Raw genomic sequence first — 20,755 nt, 5'->3', positions numbered from 1 at the left:
TGCACTGCAGACCTGAAATACAGACATTAAAAACACTCGCCTCTGCAGACACAATTAGAATCCCACAGCGCTGACCACAGAAGATCTGATGCCTCAACAGCAGCCGATCGACGCCCAGCGCTGAGATGGCCCACAAACAATAAGGGTGTGTGTGTGTGTGTTGACTGAAATTCCACTTCTTGACTGTGCTGATGAGCTGAAGCCCTGGCCTGCAGTCTGAGGGGATTAGCCCACTCAATGACACTAAATTACAGGGATCAACATTAGCTTGACACGATCACCGGCGTCTGCGCTGCTCTAACGGGATCACGTTTAAATGAAACCGAACGTACAACTAAAACTGAGCAAAATGCACGTTTAAAGTAGCAGAAATTCACATGAAATTGAGTGTGCATGAGTGTGTGGTGCTGCTATAAGCCAAAACCAGAAAATGTTCTTTTCGGTAAAAGTGACCTCTGAAACGTGCAACTTTTTCCTCCTTGGAAACAAATCACGTGTGTGAAAACGTTACACACGAAATGATTCCAGTTTACTGTGAGGATCTGAATGAGTGAATAAAGAAAACCTAACCCTTACTTCCTCAAAAGGAGGAAAGAAAATAACAGGAACACTACAAATATGAGATTTTTCTTTGTATATTAGCATTTCACATAATAAAAAACTATATAATAATAAATGTCATTTTTAATACTAAAATACTTTAAAACCTGCATTTAAAAGCAACGTTTTGGCAAAGCAAACTGATCCAGTCCAACATGGTGCACTTTGGAGGCCAAGGCTTTAATAACTGGACTTGTCCCGCAGTTACTGATTGCTGCACAACAGCAATCAGATAGCAGCATCTGTTAAGCCTCTCCTTCGCTGCTCTATTAAACAGATTATTACATTATCCAAAGTGTTTGCTCTCTTTTGTGTGTGCGGATCACCAGGCGAGGCACGCCCTGATAAGCAGTCAGGTAGCTCGGCATGCAATGCAAACGGCGGTGGTAAAAACAAAAGCCAGGGATTTAACCAATGTGGAGTTTTCTGCTTTCTCACCATACAACCCAGCTCTAAAGCCCGTCGAAGCCACGAGCTCCTGAACACCCACCCTAATAATATTTAGAGTCGTGTTACGGGCTTATTATGACTCATTACACAGAAACCAGTTGCTGAGAATTCCCACCCGGGCTGATTGTGCCGTACACTCGTGTCACTGTGAGGAGATTAGGCTGTGTAATTATCTCCTGACGGGTGAACAATGCTGCAGAAAAATTGAAGTTATCAAAGTGGGCTTGCTTGATATTTGACTTTGGATTGTAATTTTTTAAAACCTAATTAAAAGTCTTGAATTAATGCAACAAGATGCTAAAAATTAGATTTTAAGGTTTGTTAAAAATGCACGAGATGTTGCAAAGTTATCCATCTTCTTGTGTAAAGATGAACATATTTAGCCTGTTTGCTCACTTTGCACACATCACTGAACCAGAAGCTACAGCGTGCAAATATAATAAAATTATCAAAGTTTCTGATACAGTGCACAAGACAAATGCACCCTTATTTGCACAGACAGGAAGTCCAAACAAGCGACTGCTGCTCTGCAAACAGCGTTCACTCAATCTGATGTTTGCTTTTTCTATGAAGCCTCACAATGAAACGGGTTTTTCTGCACATTTTTAACATCTTAAAAGTACTCGCGGTATTAAATATGATCACAAGAATCTGGACTCAACTGACGTCCTCTGATTTACAAATACAAATTTATTTCCCAAAAAATGACAAATAACTTTGCTCTTTATAATCTTCACTAATCATTTACTTAAAGGTAGGATTTTATTATAGTGAGAATAACAGATCAGATAAGAAAAAAAGAATATTCAAACTTAGATGTATTAATGTAACTGAACACAATTTAACAAATAAGGTTGCAGCCTGCTCTCTAGTGGTGATGCGTGACAGCCATAGGTTTAATTGTTTGCACGCTGTTATCTCGTGGCTCTTTTTAATTCCCGAAACATCGATAAATGAGGGATTTATTTATCTGATGTCCGGATGATGTGTTCAAAACATGATCTTGTCCAGGATTAGAGAAGGGTGACAAAATGATCAGTAGAGAAAGCATCTCCTGTTCTCTCTGAGCGCCTGTTTCACGATCAGCTCTGCGTTTAAGTCGACATGATTATGGCTTTATTTTTCTCTCTGAGTATGCTTTTTCCCCTCTTGAAAGCTGTTTTATTGCTGTGAATACAAAGCCTGAAAGAGTGAAGAGGCTGGGAGTCACGACAGACAGAGGAATCCAGCAGCAGAGAACAAGAGAGGCGCTGCTATCTCGTCGTACAGCTGAGACCCGCGCACGCACACATCGGGCCTTGAAGGCCTTGGGCCACAGCCAAAGAACTGCAGATCTGCTCAGTGAATGGCTGCCGCTTTCACAGCCTCGGAGGTACACAAAGAGCAACGAGTGCTCGGTGATCTTCACCTGCGTGAACATCAAGGTGCAGGTCAAGGTACAGCTGCCACTGAAGAGCTCTGTCACACTCGTGTGCTTCTGTTCAGAGGCCTTAAGAGTCAGCCAGAGAAAGACACAAAGGTCCAGAAGAAAAGCAGAAACACAGCAAGGAAGAGATGTGGACAAGCACGAGGCCAGGAAAAGAATAACAAACTGTTCAGTCATCTTCTACAAACTCATTCACCACTTCCAGACCCAAAAAAATGTTGATTACCTTACAAAACACTTTTTTTATTCACATGTATCCATTTTTGTCTTTACAAAGACCATAAAGAAGCAGCATCCCACCAGCGTGAAGCCTACACACATCTTTGTATAAACAAATCAGCAGCAAACCCCCATCACATTTCTGATTATCTAATTAATTTACTCATTTGGGTTAACCCTCTCAGGCTCAAAATAAGTTTTGATAAAAGGACGAACAACTAAGTCCTTCAGCGGTACTTCTGAGTTAAAAAATGCTCATGAAATACGTATGTGGAGTAACCAGGTAGGTAGGTTTTAACGTAGCAAATCTGCAACGCCTGCCTCCAGAGGGTTAAAACCTTTTTAAACTGATGATTAAAAAACTGTAACTTACATGCGTCAGACCACTGAGCAACATGAGAACCAGGATCAGAAAACGAGAGCCCGTCAGGAAATGTTTCAAATTCGAAGGCAAGCTGAGTTTTCCTTTTAAACAGTGTTCCTTCCTACCTAAACACAGGAACCATGGTGTCAGTCAGTATCAGTCATCCAAAAACATCAGGCAGCAGGAAACAGCAGGGAAATGTGAGCTTCTGCTGCCCTCTAGTGGCTAAAAAGATGCTAAACATGTGTAGTCATTTATTGTTATTGTTGAGTCCTGCCTCTCTACCCTTCTGGGGAGAACTCTTCTTGCTATAATAGATAATAAATAAATGAGAAAATAAAATATGAAGAAATAAACGTGGACAAAAGAAAATAAAGATATGTTTTAGAAAAGCATTTATTTATTTCCTCATTCATTTATTTACACTGTTTCAGTTGTCATGCACTCATTCATTCCCTGTAAATACTCTGCTATCTATTTCCTCACATCATTTTATATTTCTTAAAATGTGTATCCAATATTTAGATTTTTGAATCCTGAAAGCATTTCTGTGTTATGTCTCCTTTTTGCTCCTGATGTGAATGTAACTGCAGCTGTGACAACATCATTTCTCCACTGAGGGACAATAAAGAGGTTTTCTATACTCTTCTATTCTAACTGTTCATTTGTGGCAGACTCAACAGGAAAATAAACCTGCATGAAAATTAAAGCTGACCCAACGTTTTCAAAAGTGTGCTCCCATAGCAAAAAACAATAGAAAACAGGAGAGGGCCAACAATAGGCCCCTGTGGGACACCCCAGAGAGAGCCAGCTCTCTCCAATGCAAAATATCTGGAGGCAAATGGGTGAAAACACAATGAAACGCTATGATTTCGGCAACAAGGCTGCAAAGAGATGTCTCCATGCAGCATCCAGACCACAGTCACCAGCATTAATGTAAAAATATAAATCAGTAGGGTGTCTGATCTGGAGAACTCTGGGTCCTATCTCTACCTTTAGCAGAAGATGTGGTTCTGTTTGTTCGGCTGCTCTGCCTCTAAAAGAGTCAGTTAAGGTGGTTTGGGGGATCTGATAAAGATGCCTGGATAGATTATGGATCCTTTCTGGAGCACCATGCGAATCCGAGAAGCTATGAGGGATCTCTGGGTTTCCCTCCTAAATCCCTTCCCTCACCTGACCTTAGATATAAGAAAAGGGATGTTTACAAATCTTGAGGACATCTCTGTGTAGCAGCAAAGAAGGTGAATCACCTTATAGTTTTACCAAAACCATTAAAACTTTAAAATGCTCTTGTGACATGTTAAACTGTTAGAATCAGATCATTAATTAAAGGTCTATTTCAGAAATCTTTATAAAGGTGGACATAAGTAAGTAAATACGTGTTACGAGGCTTCACTGAAACGAGAACCTGTAACATGACTAGTATGATACGTGTCCACACATGAGCTGACAATCATTAGTGTTTCAGTTCCTGTGGACAATAGGTGAACCAGTAACTGGACGTTGTTTTTCCTCTGTAATGATTACTTCTTTATTATTTTTGACATCATGTCTGAGCAACAGCATGGACGCACACATGGAGCTCCATCTCCTTCCTGATTTAATATCTAACGTCCAGCTCATCCTTCTCTTACTGTTTCACTTTGAGCCCCCCACCCCCACATCTGAGCAGGTAGCATGTCTAGTCTGTTAATCATCAGTGAAACACATGTTCTCAGTGTAATTGTGTTGCCTCTAGATGTTTTATTTCTTTGTCCATCTTGGATCTACCAAAAGCCTGCAAACGTACCCCGCAGCATCAGATGACAGGCTGGCAGATTCTGGCTTTGATGAGTGGCCTTTCAGGACTTGGTGCCACCATCGCTGCCACAGTGTCCAATGAGTGGAGGGCCACGAGTCGGGCATCCTCAGTCATCACAGCCACCTGGGTGCTGCAGGGTCTGTGGAACAACTGTGCTGGGAACGCCATCGGAGCTCTACACTGCCGACCGCATCACACCATGTTCCAGCTGGAAGGTAAGATCAGAGGATCTCTGTGCTCCGCTGCTGCAAACAGATTCTCACTAATGTCTGTTATCAACTTTTATTCATCCAAAAAAAAAGCATTGTTAAACGCTTTGTCAAATATATTCATGTTTCTATTAAATGCACGAGGCATTGTGTGCAGATGTCTATTTTTTTAAATGTGTTGCCTTTTTCCCCTCAAACTTGTTTTTAAATTCTATTTTATTTATAGAGATGCTAAAACATCATTGAAAAAAAGCTTTTAGTTGCATGATAAATGTGATGTATTTGGTTTGTATAAAGTAATGTGTGTGGTTTTTCTTTAGTTACACACATTATTTACTTCCATTATGCATAATAATAATAATTATTATTATTATTATTATTATTATTATTATTATTATTATTATTATTATTATTATTATTATTATTATTGTTATTATTATTATGCATTTCCCACATTATTCAAAAATCTAATCCAACTTAGCTTGCATGAGAATCTCCATAATTTACCTAGAACTGTAGTTAATCTGATGTAAGGTTTTTGGCAAATAAATTAAAATGTGCTCAAAAAAGGGGCAGATAATTATTCAAGCTTTATTAACTTATTTATTTAGGCTACTTGTTTAAACGGTGAGAAATGTGAATTCTTAGATATTTAACTGTTTCTGTGGAGTCTGAGTAGAGAGTAACGCTTCACAATAAGGGTCCCTTTATTAACATTACTCAGTGCATTAATTAACACTTAATAGTTAACAATACAAGGAACATTAACCCTTTGATGCATGAATGATGAAATCTTCGACTATGATTTTTTTTAACAATTTTTTCATTCATCTTTAGGTGTGAATGAAACAAATTTCAACAAATATTTTTTGTAAAATTTTATAATTTACAAATAATTTATTACATGTCCACCTCAGTGGACAGCGTGTATTCTGAGCATGAAATATGTTGGCTTGGCTTACCGAAGTCCAAATGGAGGGGCTCAAATGCAATAAAGTCCTCAACAGCTGTGCTTAATAGCAAAAACAAATAAATAACTATTTTGAGTACCTGTCCACTGTAGTGACCATTATGCATCAAAGGGTTAATAAGGGATATTTGTTTATTAATGCTTAATAATGCAACAATTAACAATAATAAATAGACTTTCATTCTAAATTGTTACCAAGTGTAGAAAATAATTATAAAGGTCTAAAAGAACCTCACGGGTAGAAGACCTCAGTGGGAAGATCTTGGCTCCAGCTGATGGCTGACAACAACATGAGGCTCATTGTGAAATATAGATTTAGGATATTTCTGATTATTTTTTCTCTAAAATCACCGGGAATTGTGATGCATTTGGTCAATATTTCATCTACAGCCTGTTGTTTTAAGCCTGAAACGAAGATTAAACATTATATTTACAAATCCCACAGCAAAGCAACTCTTTTTAAATCAGATTTATTAAAAAAATAATTGAACACAACCTCAAATTTGCTGATTAAAACTCAATGAAGTTATGCAAAGATGAACAATGTTCTTATTTTTGAGCGTCTCTGAGTCCCAGTGACATGCTCATTGTAAGGGGGGCTGGAAAATGTTTCATCAGATTATTGGCCACTTGCTGATCAGGCCCAAACTCCTCCCTGCAGAATATAACCGTCCACCACACATTAACTATCAATCGCACCGATCCTCCGGACTCGCTCTGAGCAGCATGTTTCAGGAGATTGCGGCCTTTGTTTTGACCACGTCGGGCTGGGTGTTGGTGTCCTCCACCCTGCCGACCGACTACTGGAAGGTCTCATCGCTCGATGGAACGGTGATCACCACGGCTACCTACTGGTCCAATCTATGGAAGACCTGCGTCACCGACTCAACCGGAGTCTCCAACTGCAAAGACTTCCCCTCGATGCTGGCTCTGGACGGTCCGATCTTCTTGTTATTGTTGCTTTTATTCAAATAAATGATACATCTTTGATCATAACCTTATTTATTAACTTTAACTTTAACTTTATTCACATGTTCCATTTAATTTATAACATTGAAAGACTTTTTTTTTTATTCTAAAACTTTTTAAACCTTATTGTATTTTTTTGTTTTCTCGTCTTTACGTTAATTTTCTGACGGGCCTCAAAAGCCCAGATGAAATCTGATGATTAAACTCTCATTCACTTAAAAAAAATGTCAACGTTTAGCTTTTGTTCCTGCAGCTTGGAAGCTACAAAAGAGATTTAGGAACCTCGGGCAGTTTTGACCATGCAAGGCTGATTTCAGAGGTTAACTTCCAAAGCTAATATTTGCCTCAGCATCATGTTTGATTGACACGCTTCATTCCAACACAGCAAAACCCACATAGGTGACTGAAAACAGTTAAGCTTACTTGTGACAAATTGAATTACTTGCTTTAGGTGTGAGGGGGTCAAAAGGTCGGTTACTCATCGACCTTGCTGTTTGCAGATGTGATGATGAAAACCACCAGATGAGGACAGAAGTGTGTTGTTGCTCTGCAGGTTACATCCAGGCATGCAGAGGACTGATGATCGCGGCTGTCTGTTTGGGTTCCTTCGGTTCGGCGTTTGCCCTCGTGGGGATGAAATGTACAAAAATTGGTGGAAGTGATAAAAACAAAGCCAAGATTGCCTGCTTTGCTGGTGTAGATTTCATTTTAAGTGGTGAGTCTGAATAAAGCACCTGTCGGGGTCTATCCTCTCAAATGCTCCAATAACTCATCAACTGTTACAGATGAGGTGAGATGTGGTAGTGGCTGAGTCATTCACAACACTGAGTCTTAAAAACTGATCAACGTCTTGTGATGATGCATGAGATGCCATGTTTTTATTTGTTTTTTATGCATTTCCTGACTTATAGGCCTCTGCTCACTCTCTGCTTGTTCCCTCTACGCTCATCGTATCACATCAGAGTTCTTTGATCCGATGTTTGTGGCTCAAAAGTGAGGATTTTAACTTAAATCTGAGTAAATTCATCCGTTTGGGGATATCCTTCTGGTTTATTTTTGTGTGATCACAGGTACGAGCTCGGAGCTGCTCTGTTCATCGGCTGGGCGGGTTCAGTTCTCTGCATTGTGGGCGGGAGCATATTCTGCTTCTCAATCACAGATTCCTTGTCTAAAAGGTTAACAAAAGCAGCTAATTCTCTTTTATTAAGTCACTTTCTGGGATCGCTCTGTGTACAAAGTTAAAGCTGTGTTTTCCTTCCTTACAGGCACAATCAGGTGAACTCCGTCTACAGATCTGCAGCCTCCCATTCCCATATCTCCTCCTACATGAGAGGGGTGGTGGCGCCTGCAAACGAGAGGCCGCCTGCAGGTTACAGCAGCTCCTCCAAGACGCCACACTTTGATAAGAACGTATATGTGTGAGGGATGTGAATGCAAATCTCTCTAAGTCAAAGCTGGCGGTGGATCTTGAAAGTTTTATGGAGAAAGGGAAAAAATAAAAGATGCAGCTCCTACGGTGGTTTCACTCCAACAACTGCACTGATCCTGATTTGCAGCAGGAGTAAGATTTAAAACGTTTACATATTTCCTTAAGGGAGAAAGAATTAAGTGTCCTGATACGGTTTATACCATAAACTCATCCTGCTCTGCATCACAGATTTTTCAGCAGCACGATCAAAAACATCTGCTTAAAAATGTACCTATGGATTCAAAGATGCCACTTGTCTTTTGTACATAACAATAAAATGTTTTATTTTCTAGGAAAAATGTTTTTCTGGCTGTTTCTTTGTCTGCTTCCTGTTAATGAGAATAAATGAATGAGAGCTCATCTCTGAATAACAACTAATAAGGAAGAGTAAAGAATCTGATACAGCATTATTACAGAAAAGTCATGATAATTGATGGTTGATTTGTTTGTTATACTGGTCATCACTATTTTCTATTGCAACTTTAAAATTATTAGTTTTTGATAAAAATGATGTTAGATACTTAATTATTATGAAAAGTATGTGTAAATAAATTATTTTTTCTTTTGTTGGCAAAAAGTGAGATATTGTCATTTTATATAGTAAATTGAAAAAGAAATAAATAGCATACATTTACATAAAATAGATGGATAATAAGGTAGGCTAAAATATGCCCTGCTTCTGCCTATTCCTTTTTGGGATGTACTTTATGATGTTATCGTTGTTGTTTGAAACTTTCTTTCTGTTGACGTGACAACCAAAATAAAGAGAGAAGAAGAAAACATATTGGCTACCATTGGTATATTAAGAGCATTTCAAGAAATATGGCAAATAATGTTCCCGAGAAACATCTCGGACTGCACCTTTCAAACCAGAATGTGCATTTTAAAGGGACTTTTCTAAAATTGTAATAACACAAGGTTAATTTGTAGCTTGTGGTGGTGTAAAGTGTCCCAAAACAAGTGACATATTCCCCACAGTTTACTGTAAACATTGTGCACAACGTTCCAATGTTCCATTAAAGCGTTATTCCACCATCCTCCATAAGCAGATGTCCGTATTTCCAGCAATGCAGAAGCGCTTGATCCAAATACTCGGCTTCTTGGTCTCCTCATTGGGATGGCTGTTTGTGCTGTGCACCTTGGCGATGGACTACTGGAGGACCAGCCAATTAGGAGGGCAAGGTGGTTCTAACGTTATCAAGGTGGCCTGGTACTGGTCCAACCTGTGGAAGGACTGCTACACTGATTCTACAGCAGTCACCAACTGCAGGGATTACCCGGTCCTCTGGAACGTCAGCTGTAAGGTCCAAACCATAATGAAGCCTGTTCTGAATAATTTGTAGTAGTCAGCTAGGCTCTTGGATCATTGTTGTTTATGTTTGCTCTAGCATCTAATTTAGAGTTGCTTTCATGTTTCCAGGAGCTAAAATGTGTTCACTTAAGCATCACTGCAATTTACTGGTTTTATAATCCTTCCTGTCTTGTTGTAACCTGCATTATGCAGCTGCTGTGACGGTGCATCCAGAAAATACCTGATCCACAGTTTATGTTAAAGCAGTAGCTCAGGAGGTTGAGCAGGTTGTCCAGTAACTGGAAGGTTTGTAGGTTCAGTCCCGGCTCCCGCCAGTGAATGCTGCTGTTGTGTCCTTGGGCAAGACACTGAACCGGCCATGCCTGCTGGTGGTGGTCAGGGCTACCGGTGGTGCCTGGGTTCGGCAGTCTCGCTTCCATCACTGCACCCCAGGGCAGCTGCGGCTACATTGTAGCTCATCCCCACCAGCATGTGAATGGGTGATTGTGTTGTGAAGCGCCTTGGGGGGTTGTAGAACCCTAAGAAGGTGCTAAACAAATACAGGCCATTTAACATTTTTTCAAAACAGATTGTTTTTCTCTCAAAATAAACAAACACCCCATAAAAACACAGGAGAGAGATTTTACAAATGCATTAAAGATTTAAAAAAAATTGATAAATTATATGTACAGAAGTATTCAGCCTGTGCTCAGTACTTTGTTGAGGATCCTTTAGCGATTACAACCTCGTGTCTTTTTGAATACGAAGCCACAAGCCTGCACGCCTGGTTTTATGGCCCAATTCTCTTTGCAGCACCTCTCAAGCTCCATCAGGTTAGATGGGACTCTCTCCATAGATGTTCAGTCGGAGTCACGTCAGTTCTGGCTGGGCCACTCCAGGATGTTCAAAGAGTTGTCCTATAGACACTTTGTTGACCTCCTCCTTGAACCGTCACCTTATCGTGGTGGAGGAGTTTGAGTGCCCTAATGATCCTAGGAGCTAGGTTGTCTGGGGCACTTTGTGCCCCTGGTAGGGTCTCCCATGACAAATTGGTCTTAGGTGAAGGATGAGACAAAGAACGGTTCAGAGGATCTTTCATGGATGTACAATCGAAGAGTCGGAGTACCCGGCCCGGAGGGTTACCGGGGTCCCACCCTGGAGCCAGGCCTGGGGTTGGGGCCTGGTGGCTGGGCTTTCGCCCATGGGGCCCGGCCAGGCACAGCCCGAACCGGATACTTGGGCTCATCCAACTGTGGACCCACCACCCGCAGGAGGAACATGAAGGGTCCGGTGCAGTGTGGATCAGGTGGCAGACCGAGGCGGGAGCCTTGGCGGTCCGATCCCCAGACAAGGAAACTGGTTTTTGGGACATGGAACGTCACCTCGCTGGTGGGGAAGGAGCAGGAGCTTGTGGCAGAGGTTGAGCAGTACCGGCTAGGTATAGTTGGACTCACCTCGACACAGCTGGAACCCAAGTCCTTGAGAGGGGTTGGACACTCTCCTTTGCTGGAGTTGCTCCGTGTGAGAGGCGGAGGGCTGGGGTTGGCTTTTTGCTAGCCCCAAGACTCTCTGCCCATGTGTTGGGGTTTACCCCGGGGGATGAGAGGGTAGCTTCCCTGCACCTTCGGGTCGGGGAATGGGTCCTGACTGTTGTTTGTGCTTATGGGCCAAATATCAGTTCAGAGTACCCACCCTTTTTGGAGTCCCTCGGACGAGTGCTAGATAGTGCTCCATCAGAGGACTCCATTGTCCTGCTGGGGGACTTCAATGCTCACGTGGGCAATGACAGCATGACCTGGAGGGGTGTGATTGGGAGGAACCGCCTGATCTGAACTCAAGTGGTGTTTTGTTATTGGACTTCTGTGCAAGCCGCAGTCTGGCCATAACGAACACCATGTTCGAACATAAGGATGCCCATCGGTACACGGTACCAGGGCAGCCTTGGTCGCAGGTCGATGATAAACTTTTTAGTCATATCATCTGACCTGCGGCCGTATGTTTTGGACACCAGGGTGAAGAGAGGAGCGGAGCTGTCAACTGATCACCACCTGATGGTGAGTTGGATCAGATGGCAGGGGAAGATGCCGCGTAGACCTGGCAGACCCAAACGCATAGTGAGGGTCTGCTGGGAATGCCTGGCAGAAGAACCTGTCAAGACGGTCTTCAACTCCCACCTCCAGCAGATCTTTGACCACGTCCCGAGAGCAGTGGGGGGCATTGACTCCGAGTGGGCCTTGTTCCACTCTGCGATTGTTGAGGCGGCTGTTGCTTGCTGTGGTCGCAAGGTGGCCGTTTCCAGTCATGGTGGCAACCCCCGTACCCGCTGGTGGACACCAGAGGTTTGAGGAGCTGTCAGGCTGAAGAAGGAGGCCTACAGGGCGTGGCTGGTCCGTGGGTCTCTGGAGGAGTGGACAGGTACCGGATAGCCAAGCGAGGTGCAGCAGTGGCAGTTGCCGAGGCAAAATCTCGGGCGTGGGAGGAGTTTGGTGAGGCCATGGAGAATGACTATCGATCGGCTCCAAAGAGGTTCTGGCAAACTGCCTGGCACCTCAGGAGAGGAAGGCAGCAACTCACTCACACTGTTTACAGTGGGGAAAGGGAGCTGCTGACATCAACTGGGGCTATAGTCGGATGGTGGTAGGAATACTTTGAGGAGCTCCTCAATCCCACCTTTGCGCATTCCGAGGAGGAACCAGAGCCGGGAGACCTGGGGATGGACTGTCCAATCTTGGGGGCAGAAGTTGCTGAGGTATTCAAACAACTACACAGCAGCGGAGCCCCAGCGGTGGATGAGATTCGTCCTGGGTATCTCAAGGCTATGGATGTTGTAGGGCTGTCGTGGTTGACACGTCTCTGCAACATTGCGTGGTCATCAGGGGGCAGTTCCTGTGGAGTGGCAGACTGGGGTGGTGGTCCCCATCTTTAAGAAGGGTGACCTGAGGGTGTGTTCCAACTATAGGGGGATCACACTCCTTAGCCTCCCTGGAAAGATCCACTCCAAGGTACTGGAGAGGAGGGTCCCATCGATAGTTGAATCTCAGATTGAGGAGGAGCAATGTGGTTTTCGTCCTGGCCGTGGAACTGTGGACCAACTCTATACCCTTGCAAGGGTGATGGAGGGGGCACGGGAGTTTACCCAACCAATCCACATGTGTTTTGTGGATTTGGAGAAGGCTTATGACCGTGTCCCCAGGGGCACCCTAGGAGGGATGCTCCAGGAGTATGGGGTGAGTAGCTTTCTGTTAAGGGCCATTCAGTCCCTTTACCAGAAGAGAGTGAGTTTGGTCCTCATAGCCGGTAGTAAGTCGGACCTGTTCCCGGTGAAGGTTGGACTCCGCCAGGGCTGCCCTTTGTCACTGGTTCTGTTCATTACCTTTATGGACAGAATTTCTAGGCGCAGCCGTGGTGTGGAGTGTGTCGAGTTTGGTGGCAGGAGAATCTCGTCTTTGCTTTTTGCTTTTTGCTCCTAGCTTCATCCAGCTCTGACCTTCAGCTCATGCTGGGTAGGTTCGCGGCCAAGTGTGGCACGGCTGGGATGAGGATCAGCACCTCCAAATCTGAGACACTGGTTCTCGACTGGAAAAGGGTGGCTTGCCAACTCAGGGTCGGGAGTGAGGTCCTACCTCAAGTGGAGGAGTTTAAGTATCTTGGGGTCTTGTTCACGAGTGAGAGTAGGAGGGATCGGGAGATCGACAGGCGGATTGGTTCGGCGTCTGCAGTGCTGTGGACGTTGATCCGATCTGTCGTGGTGAAGAGGGAGCTGAGCCAGAAAGCCAGACTCTCAATTTACCAGTCAATCTACGTCCCAATCCTTACCTATGGTCACGAGCTTTGGGTAATGACCGAAAGAACGAGATCACCGATGCAAGCGGCCGAAATGAGTTTCCTCCGTAGGGTGGCCGGGCTCAGCCTTAGAGATAGGGTGAGGAGCTCAGACATTCGGGAGGGACTCGGAGTAGAACCGCTGCTCTTCTGGATTGAAAGGAGTCAGTTGAGGTGGTTCGGGCATCTGGTCAGGATGTCCTGCCGGCAGGAGGCCCCCGAGTCGACCCAGGACACGTTGGAGAGGTTACATCTCCAATCTGGTCCGGGAACTCCTTGGGGTCCTGCCGGAGGAGCTGGTGGAGGTGGCTAGGGAGAGGATGGTCTGGAGCTCCCTAGTTGGGATGCTGCCCCTTGCGACCCGGACCCGGATAAGCGGAGGAAGATGATGACGACGACACTCTGTTGACATGTTGGCTGTGTGCTTAGGGTCATTGTCCTTCTGAAAGATGAACCATCGCCCCAGTCTGACGTCAATGCTCTGGAGCAGTTTTTATCCAGCATCTCTATGCGTTGCTGCATTTATCTTTACTTCTATTTTGACCAGTTTCCCAGTTCCTACTGGTGAAAAACATCCCCATGAAGCTGCCACCACCATGGATGGTATTGGCCTTGGTTTCCTCAAACCTGATGCTTGGCATTCACACCAAGGAGCTCCATTTTTGTCTCACCAGACCAGAGAATTCTTTCTCACGGCCTAAGAGTCCTTCTGGTTCCTCTTGGCAAACTCCAGATGGGTTTCCATCTCAAGCATGATCAGTGGAAACAGGAAGATTCTGAGCTTCAATGCCTGTGAATACTTTTTTTTATTTTTAATAAATGTGCAAAAAATATATATATGTATATATATAAATGTGTGTGTGTGTGTGTGTGTGTGTGTGTGTGTGTGTGTGTGTGTGTTTCCCATTAGTAATTAGAGATAACTTTGAGAGGGAAAATATTAAATAATTTTTTAATGAAGCTGTATTATAACAAAATGTGGAAAAAGTTATGCATTCTGAATAATTTCCAGAGAGACTATATTTGTATTGGTAACATGACGTTTACACAAAATAACCTCATTTGTGAAGGATTGAAAACAGCAACATAAACACTACACTATTACATCTGTTTACTCAATATTACCATCATCTATAGAGTTGAGGTAAAATAAATTAATCTTGTTTTGTACAAAAGTCACTTACATAGTATTTTTGTAACACCTGTATAAAAAATGAGCTGAAATCCAGATTTTTACTTTTGTTAAATGGTAAACGGCCTGTATTTGTATAGCACCTTCTTAGGGTTCTACAACCCCCCAAGGCGCCTTACAACACAATCAGTCATTCACCCATTCACACACAGATTCAAACACTGGTGATGAGCTACGATGTAGCCACAGCTGCCATGGGGCGCCCTGACGGAAGCGAGGTTGCCGAACACAGGCACATCCAGCCCCCCTGACCACCACCAGTAGGAAAGGGTTAAGTGTCTTGCCCAAGGACACAACAGCAGCATTCTGGAGCTGGGATAAAACCAACAACCTTCCAGTTACTGGACAGCCCGCTCTACCTCCTGAGCTACTGCCGTCCTTGTTCCTAAACATTTGTTGATTTAACCCATTCAATTGTCTTGTGATTTACTAAAAATGATCAAAAGGCCAAAAGTTTTAATATCATGATGAAAACAAAGCAATTTTATTTGTATTTGTGAGATGACGTCTCATTCCATAGTAATTGTACTTTTGGTGTCAACTCAGTCTGAAAGAATCCCACAGCCTTCGTAGTATTTTCTTTTCTTTTTCTACCCGAGCTCTTTGTTTCCTCACAGATTACGTCCAGGCCGTGAGAGGACTGCTAATGTGCGGGTTGTCTCTTGGGTTCTGCGCCGTGCTCTGCTGTTTCATTGGGATGGACTGCACTTACCTAGGAGGAACAGATCAAATCAAAGACAAGCTGGTCTTTTCTGGAGCGGTGTTACATTTTGTTGGATGTGAGTATGGAGCTTGAGGCATTTGATCTTTTTCTCTGACAGAAATGTTTTGACCCTCATTCATTATTTGGTTTTGATGGAACTTTTGCTCACAGGCATATCGGACCTTTCTGCTTACTGCTTATACATCAACAGGATTGTCAGAACTGCTTTGGCTGCCAGGGTTGGACCAGGAGTCCTACGGTATCTTCCTTTTTTATACAGTTAATAGCATATAAAGTTTCTGTCTTTTCTTCATTTTTAATTTTGTTTTTCAGATATTACTTAGGGCCTCCAATATTTCTAGGATTGGTGGGATGTTTTTTGGTCCTGTTTGGAGCTGTCCTGTATGCTGTGACAGTTCTCAGAATAATCTTCCCTGGAAGGTAATCAAATCCATGTTTACAGTGTATCTGGAAAGCGCTCGCATCTCATCACTTTTTGCAAATACTTATTGTAAAACCATTCAACTCATTGTACTTCAAAATTATACAAACACTCCATAATGAAATGAGCAGTGGCACCTCCAAGGGGTGGCCAGGGGTGGCCATAGCCATTCCTAAAAAATTGCTAGCCACCCCACTGACTTTTGCTAAAGTCTTTGTGTTTCTTAAATGTGATGTATTTTTGTTTTGTTTTGTTTTGTTTTTTTAATGAAAATGAATGAATGGAACATTTATTCTGACACTATGGGCTAAACTTTCCCCAAGTGACCACATGGATCAAGTTGGTGTGTCACCCCAAAGTTTTCTCTGCCCATCTGGCCACCCCTGAACTTTTCTGGAGGTGCCACTGAACATGAGGAAAAAGTCTGAGATTTTTACAAATTTATTACAAACCAAATTTTGAGAAATCACGTGTACATAAGTATTTCTAACCTTTGCTACAGTCCTTTGGTCATGCACTTTAGGCAGCAAGTATTTTTGAATACGATATCTTAGGACTCAGGTGTGTTTCTTTCCAAATTGATTTTTGCTCTGGTGGACTCCATCAGCGTTGCTGCTGGGTGCTAATGCTAGACAAACAAACTGCATTTGCCAATTTAAAAAATCATAACAGAGAGCTTGGACGTAGATTAAGAAAAATTGACAAACACATTTTTACTTTTATGCTCAGTTATCCATTACTCACAGTGCTCAAGTAACATTTTTTCTAAGCTCTTCTTTTTACTTCTACATAATTATTTGTGTCACTACTATTCACATACCACCCAACTTTGGTCAAAAGACCTTTTCATCCATGTTTGGATGCTCTTTGGCCATTCTGCGACATAGGACCTTTCCCGCTGGCTAAATGAAACGTTGCTTTGTCCATCTTTAGCTTGGCCTTTACCAGTTTTTCAACTCTTTAAATTAATTAGTGAAATTCTAATATATATATATATATATATATATATATATATATATATATATATATATATATATATATATATATATATATGTGTGTATATATATATATATATGTGTATATATATATATGTATATATATATATATATATATGTATGTATATATATATATGTATATATATATATATATATATATATATATATATATATGTGTGTATATATATATATATATATATATATGTGTATATATATATATATATGTGTATATATATATATATATGTGTATATATATATAATTTTTGGGTGTTGTGTAGAATTTTGAAGGGAAAAATGAATTCAATCTTAAATAAAGCTGTAACAAAAGAAAATAAGGAAAATGTGATGCAATACTTTCCGGATGCACTCTGTCCAATTTCTTGCATAATATTGTTCATACAACAACATTAAATCTGACAATGATTTTATTTTTTCAGGACAGCAGCACAGGTCAACAACGGAGGGACATTCATGCCTCCTGCACCCACAGAATTCACCGGATACTACGCCCCCTCCAGACTAAATGGCTCTTATGTGGGCTCGGGGCGCCCAAACAGCAAGATCTCAAGGCTTTCCCAGAAAACCCCGGCAAAAATCTCCGAGAGAGATGCGTTTGTGTAGGGTCAAGCTTCTGTCACAAAGAAATTCTACAAGACTGTGGGAAACTATTGGGTGTAAGATGGATATTGAATTAAATACAGTAGTTTTACATTAAAACAACTGTTATTTCACTCACTCTCCAAAATAAAATAATTAAATAAAAATCTTGTTGATGATTGTATTTGCAACAAAATGTGGTTAAACGTCTTTTAGAAGATGTGAAGAAGTTCATCACTTTGGGGATTGAACCAATTAAACAAATTAAATTTTGGGGATTAAGGATGTACAAGTAACAACTATTCCGAGAAGAAAACGCACATAGGAAGCAGATCCCATAACCTTACTAGAACCTCACTTGGCTCAGAACCCAAGCCTATCGAGGACTCCAAATGTATGGATGCCTGAAAAATAGAAATTTCCATCTGGAATTTTTTTCTTTGAGAAATTCTACATCTTTAACGATTATTTGAAGATTATACTGAGATCATTATATAACTCTTTATTTTTATAATTGCTTTTATGAGTTCTGACAAAAATTTATTTCCCTCTGGGATTAATAAAGTATTTTTGAACTTGAGGGAAAACCTCCCATCTGGTTTGTTTTCTGTGTGTGCATGCTGATGAAGGTTCTCACTCATCCAGGCCATGGTAACCCAAAAGGGTTTCAATGAAGGCAACTGGGCTTCTTTGGTTTCTTGAAGACATTTCGCTTCTTATTCAAGGAGCTTTGTCAATTCTGACAGGAATATGGGAGAGTCAAGCTTATAAAGTGTAGCTGTCTGTTGTTCCTTAATGAGCTGAAACTACATATGAATACCCCTCCTCCCTATCCCAAAAACTCAATGTCATTAAGATCTATTGTGTTTGTGATTGTTTTGATCAGATGCAGGAGAGTGCGACTTAGACTCAAAGTGTTTTGGTTTAACTGGAAAAGTGAAACCTGAGGCCTTCTCCTCTGTTTGATGTAGGTATTTAACTTTTTTTCTGCGTGTGGGTTAATTTCTGTTACAGCCTGACTCAAGGGCAATGACAAACAGAGGGAGACGGCATGCAGTGCTTGTATTTTAAAACAACGATTTGTTTAACTAAACAGGTAAAATGACTAATCAAAAGTAATATCAGATGGTCTGGATTACTTGTAGATAAATGGATTATTTTTTCATTTTATGTTACATTTCCTTTCTTGCTGTAAATGATGCTGTCCTGTGTTTACTTGTATTCATTTTAACAAAAGCTTTAACTTTTATTTAAAAATATCACTAGAAACTCTTTAATAGCAGCAGATTCTTATGACTAAATAATAATAATGATAATAATGATGATAATAAATGATTTTGTCATTCATTGATCATAAAGTTCTTGTGTTGTTCATCCCATTTAGTTTTTCTTACAGAAATAAAGGTCAAACATCATCTGTAAACTTCTTTGAGTACAATAAAAATACAATTTACACCAGTCACTGATTGTTTATTGATTTTATTAGAAAAAAGTTAATCACAGAAACAGAAATGAAGTCATTTTGGAAGGCTCCTGGTATCAACATGGAAACATTACTTCAGGCGATCTTTACACAACACAGGAAAAGTCAGTTCAAGGCAAAACATGTGGTGATGTACACAAACTGAGGTGTGTGGTTCACTGGGTTCTTCCAGTAGCAGAAAAAGACGTTTTCCTTTCAGCAGCTTTGAATTTTTCAGTTTTCGGTCTTGGACCTCAAGGACAACATGGGCCACCGGACTGTGGTGATGTACGTGGAGATCGGCTGCTTCGTGGTCTGTGTAGCTGGATGGATCCTTGTTTGTTCCACGATGCCGACCGAGATCTGGACCTGGTCGGAGGTTAGCGGGCTTGTCGTGACGACGGCGAACTACTACTCCAACCTGTGGAAGGACTGTGTTTCTGACTCAACGGGAGTGTCGGACTGCAAAGGGATTCCATCGCTGATGGCACTGAACTGTGAGTAAAAAGTAAAACAAGAATTAAACACGTAAATGTGACCCTTTGATCTTCAGAGCCTTTCTGCTCGTAACAGGGGACATCCACATGTGTCGAGCTCTCATCATCACCGGCATTGTCCTGGCTTTCTTTGGCTCCATTCTGGTTTTAGTGGGGATGAAGTGCACCAAGATCGGCGGGTCAGAGATTACTAATGCAAAAGTGACCTTTGCTGGAGGGATGAACTACCTTATGGGGGGTAAGGAATAGAGTTTGTAGAAGGAGGTGGCTTTGCTGGGTCATTAATGTGTGTGTGTTGTTTCAGGGATGTGTGCCATGGTTGCTTTTTGCTATTATGGAAATAAAATCAGATCAGAGTTTGAAGACCCCACCTACGTTGCTCAGAAGTGTGTACGGTGCATTAACTGCTTAATTTATCTTCTTGTGCATGACGAACAGCATTTAAACTGTTCATGTGCCTCTAAGGTTTGAAATCGGTGTTGGAGTTTTCATCGGCTGGGGCGGGTCGACTCTACTTATTGTCGGAGGTCTTATTTACAGCATCTTAGCAGGGAGAGAAGCTTGCAGCTCAGGGTAAAGTTGTGCAAATTGAATGAGCTTTTCCAGCATTTGTCTATGTAAATAAATAACTGCTTGATTTTAACTCCCTAAGCAGCCCAGAGAGATTCTCACCCAGCCAGTTCCCCGGCTACACGTTTGTTCCATCGAGGGTGAGCTACGTGTCATCGGCTCGCACAGAGACCACAGAGAAATCAAAGAGCTCCAGTGAAAGCAGAGCCAGCAGCATCTCTGCCATCTCCAGCACCACCAAAGTGACAGGCAGCCACGCCTACGTATGACTCGTCTTCATCTGAGGAAAAGAGAAGACCATGTTTGAGCTGTGAAATTTAACCAATTGCACTGTTGTAAAAACCCTTAAAGACATGTTTATTGGTGCAGATGTTAAACTTAAATTCAAACCTTTTGATCTTCATTCATTTGAAGGACTCTTGGAGATTGATCAGGATTTCTACAATATTTGTTAATCAATTTTTGTATATATAAACATTTAAAATATACACATATTTCCAGTGATTTATTGAAGCAAATTTCACATGCAAATTATTTGTTGTTCTGACGGGTTAATAATAAAATTATTTTTCACAAAAATTTTTTTTGATGTGCAAAAACACACGTTCTAAGTTTGATGTTCTCTTTCTGATCTAGTTGTTGAAGGAAACATGAAAAATATAAGCAAATTTTATAATGACACAAATTAAATATGTGAGTGCGGCTAAA

At 41.7% G+C, this 20,755-nt stretch overlaps 3 protein-coding genes across 3 annotated transcripts; all 3 read left to right on the top strand.

Annotated features, from left to right (window-relative positions):
* The first annotated feature begins 4,824 nt into the window (after positions 1 to 4,824).
* Positions 4,825 to 9,311, top strand: LOC107389888 (claudin-10). The gene is made up of 5 exons (XM_015966303.3): positions 4,825 to 5,075; positions 7,562 to 7,723; positions 7,920 to 8,001; positions 8,079 to 8,183; positions 8,274 to 9,311. Exons 1-5 carry the CDS (start codon positions 4,862 to 4,864, stop codon positions 8,428 to 8,430), a joined length of 720 nt encoding a protein of 239 aa, XP_015821789.1. The 5' UTR covers positions 4,825 to 4,861; the 3' UTR covers positions 8,431 to 9,311.
* Positions 9,312 to 9,518: 207 nt separating this feature from the next.
* On the top strand, positions 9,519 to 18,098 carry cldn10l2 (claudin 10-like 2). The gene is made up of 5 exons (XM_015966304.3): positions 9,519 to 9,775; positions 15,399 to 15,560; positions 15,656 to 15,743; positions 15,818 to 15,925; positions 17,359 to 18,098. The coding sequence occupies exons 1-5, from the start codon at positions 9,526 to 9,528 to the stop codon at positions 17,540 to 17,542; spliced, it is 792 nt and encodes a 263-aa protein (XP_015821790.3). The 5' UTR covers positions 9,519 to 9,525; the 3' UTR covers positions 17,543 to 18,098.
* Positions 18,099 to 19,057: 959 nt separating this feature from the next.
* Positions 19,058 to 20,737, top strand: cldn10c (claudin 10c). The gene is made up of 5 exons (XM_015966305.3): positions 19,058 to 19,477; positions 19,554 to 19,715; positions 19,782 to 19,863; positions 19,943 to 20,050; positions 20,133 to 20,737. The coding sequence occupies exons 1-5, from the start codon at positions 19,246 to 19,248 to the stop codon at positions 20,314 to 20,316; spliced, it is 768 nt and encodes a 255-aa protein (XP_015821791.1). The 5' UTR covers positions 19,058 to 19,245; the 3' UTR covers positions 20,317 to 20,737.
* The last annotated feature ends 18 nt before the right edge of the window (positions 20,738 to 20,755 follow it).

The sequence above is a fragment of the Nothobranchius furzeri genome, chromosome 14 (assembly GCF_043380555.1).
Source record: "Nothobranchius furzeri strain GRZ-AD chromosome 14, NfurGRZ-RIMD1, whole genome shotgun sequence".
In the NCBI taxonomy this organism is placed as follows: domain Eukaryota; kingdom Metazoa; phylum Chordata; class Actinopteri; order Cyprinodontiformes; family Nothobranchiidae; genus Nothobranchius; species Nothobranchius furzeri.
Note: the sequence above shows the minus strand (reverse complement) of the source record. Positions and strands in the feature narration are given on the sequence as shown.